The 2,780-nt window shown below is 40.4% G+C and overlaps 1 protein-coding gene across 1 annotated transcript; it reads left to right on the top strand.

Moving 5' to 3' along the window:
• The first annotated feature begins 604 nt into the window (after positions 1-604).
• On the top strand, positions 605-1,117 carry LOC150035647 (uncharacterized). Its single transcript, XM_090314384.1, has one exon. It carries the CDS (start codon positions 605-607, stop codon positions 1,115-1,117), a length of 513 nt encoding a protein of 170 aa, XP_090170510.1.
• Positions 1,118-2,780: the final 1,663 nt, after the last annotated feature.

Below are 2,780 nucleotides of genomic sequence, written 5' to 3'. Positions count from 1 at the left end.
TACTAAAATGATGCGTAGAGACCAATCTGGTGCTGAATTGGGAGAAATGTCATTTCATGGTTAACGAAGGAATTGTTTTTGGGCACAAGGTTTCTAAGGAAGGGCTAGAGGTAGATAAAGCAAAAATTGAGGCCATTGAAAAACTTCCACCTCCAGCAAATGTGAAGGCTGTAAGGAGTTTCTTGGGACATGCAGGATTCTACCGACGATTTGTGAAAGACTTCTCTAAGATAGCTCGACCTTAAATGTGTTGTTAGAGGCTGACAGAACTTTTGACTTTGATTCACAATGCCTTAACGCATTCAAAGTACTGAAGAACGCATTAACTACAGCACCTATTTTGATCACACCCGACTGGACAAAGCCATTCGATTTGATGTGCGATGCTAGCGGTTATGCGATGGGGGTAGTGTTAACACAGAAGGAAAAGACAATGTTGCACCCCATCGCATATGCGAGTAGAACATTGAACTCCGCCCAGACAAACTACACTACCACAGAGAAGGAGCTTCTTGCGGTAATCTTTGCGCTTGAAAATTTTAGACCGTATTTATTGGGATACAAAGTTATAGTTCACACTGACCACTAAGCAATAAGATATTTAATGACCAAAAAAGATGCAAAGTCGAGGCTAATCCAATGGGTTCTCCTCCTCCAAGAATTTAACATGGAAATAATTGACCACAAGGGAACGGAGAACCAGGTCGCTGACCACCTATCGAGATTAGAGAATCCGGAAGTAGATCGAATTCAATCAGAGGTGAACACATCCTTTCCAGATGAGCAGTTGTTCAAACTTGAAGAATTGCCATGGTACATAGATGCTGTCAATTTCCTGGTTTGCGAGCAATTTTCGAAAAATTACACAGCCCACCAAAAGAAGCGGCTACTGCATGAATGTAAATCCTACTATTGGGATGAACCGAATCTTTATAGAAGGGGACCAGACCAGATCTTGCGACTCTGTGTGCCAAAGATTGCTTTTCAGCGCATATTTTTTCAATGCCATGACTCACCCTATGGTGGACATTTCGAGGGACAATGTACAATAGCAAAAGTTCTACAAAGAGGGTATTATTGGCCAACTTTATTTAAGGATGCGCAGACTATTCTATGAAATGCAGCAAGTGCCAACGCATGGGAAACATTTCAGGGGTATAGACTTCATGGGACTCTTTCAACGCACGAGACTATTCTATAATGTTCAACGCACAATGAATATTATATTGGAATTGGAACTCTTTGACGTGTGAGGCATAGACTTCATGGGACCATTTCCACCATCAAATGGTCACAAATACATTTTGTTGGCCATCGATTATGTCTCCAAGTGGATTGAAGCGGTATCATGCGTCGCAAACGATGCGACGACAGTCTACAAATTCTTACGGAGAAACATCTTCACTCGTTTTGGCAACCCACATGCCATAATAAGTAATGAAGGCTCCCACTTTGTCAATGGCATCATTAACAAACTACTGCTTAAGTACAATGTCCGTCATAAGATCGCCACCACATATCACCCCCAGACAAACGGCCAAGCCGAGGTGTCTAATAGAGAAATCAAGCTAATTCTAGAAAAGGTGGTGAATCACTCACGAAGGGATTGGGCCATGAAGCTTGACGATGCCTTGTGGGCATATAGAACTGCCTATAAAACACCCATAGGCATGTCCCCGTATGCGCTGGTGTTTGGGAAGGCATATCATCTACCGCTGGAATTAGAGCATAAGGCACTGTGGGCAGTGAAGAAACTTAACTTTGATCTAAAGGCCGCAGAGGAAGAGAGAAAACTTCAGTTACTCGAGCTGGACGAATGGAGAATTCAAGCATATGAAAATGCCAAGATCTACAAAGAACGTACAAAGCGTTGGCATGACAAACGACTGTGTGAAAGAATCTCCAGGTTGCTCAGAAGGTCTTTCTATTCAATTCTAGGCTACAAATATTTCCGGGAAAATTGAAATCATGTTGGTCTGGACCATTCATAATTAAAGAAGTATTCCCGCACGGTGCGGTCGAATTAACAAATAAAGAAGGGACCAGCACATTTAAGGTCAATGGACAAAGAGTCAAGATGTATCACGGAGGAGACTTTCATCGCGAAAAGACCTCTGTGGACCTAAGGAATCCAGAATAAAGAAGAAAAGTGTAGTCCCTGCGTTGATAAGCAACACAAACTCATCAAGGAAGAATCTTGTTTTGAGTATCCTTTTGATATTTTTCTTTTATGGATTTATCTTACTTTTTATATAACCACTACTCTTTAGAATTACCAACTCTTTCTTTCATACTTTTTATCCTCTTGATATTTAGCAATGATCGTAGTGAACGATTGCGATGGAGCTACGCGATAACCTTAAAACATGCAACTAGTTCAATTAACCCATCGCAATCAAGGAATCGGCCCACTGCAAGAAAAGATGTGATCAAAGATGATGCGAGCAACAGAGCAAATTTGGGGGTTGTATCTTTCCTTGACTCATTTTATTTCAATTTTACACTTCTCGAATTTCAAGTTAATATTGCTATATTCTACTATCACATCCTCTTTATTTTGACTCAATCATTGAATTTTGATTACTTTATTTAGTCATCGCATTCTTCCCCGTACCAATCATGATTTCAATGATGAAATTCATGCCTTTATTTCTTACCGCATGTACTAGAGTCAAATTAATTTCAGGACAGTCAATTCATGAAACATTTCTAAAACTTAGCGGTCTACCAGTTTTCCTTCAAAACTATTTTTATGAAATTTCCTACGTCCATCGCATGAG

Source organism: Benincasa hispida, chromosome 6 (genome assembly GCF_027475165.1).
Source record: "Benincasa hispida cultivar pf3 chromosome 6, pf3_genome.v1.1, whole genome shotgun sequence".
NCBI classification, from domain to species: Eukaryota; Viridiplantae; Streptophyta; class Magnoliopsida; order Cucurbitales; family Cucurbitaceae; genus Benincasa; species Benincasa hispida.
Note: the sequence above shows the minus strand (reverse complement) of the source record. Positions and strands in the feature narration are given on the sequence as shown.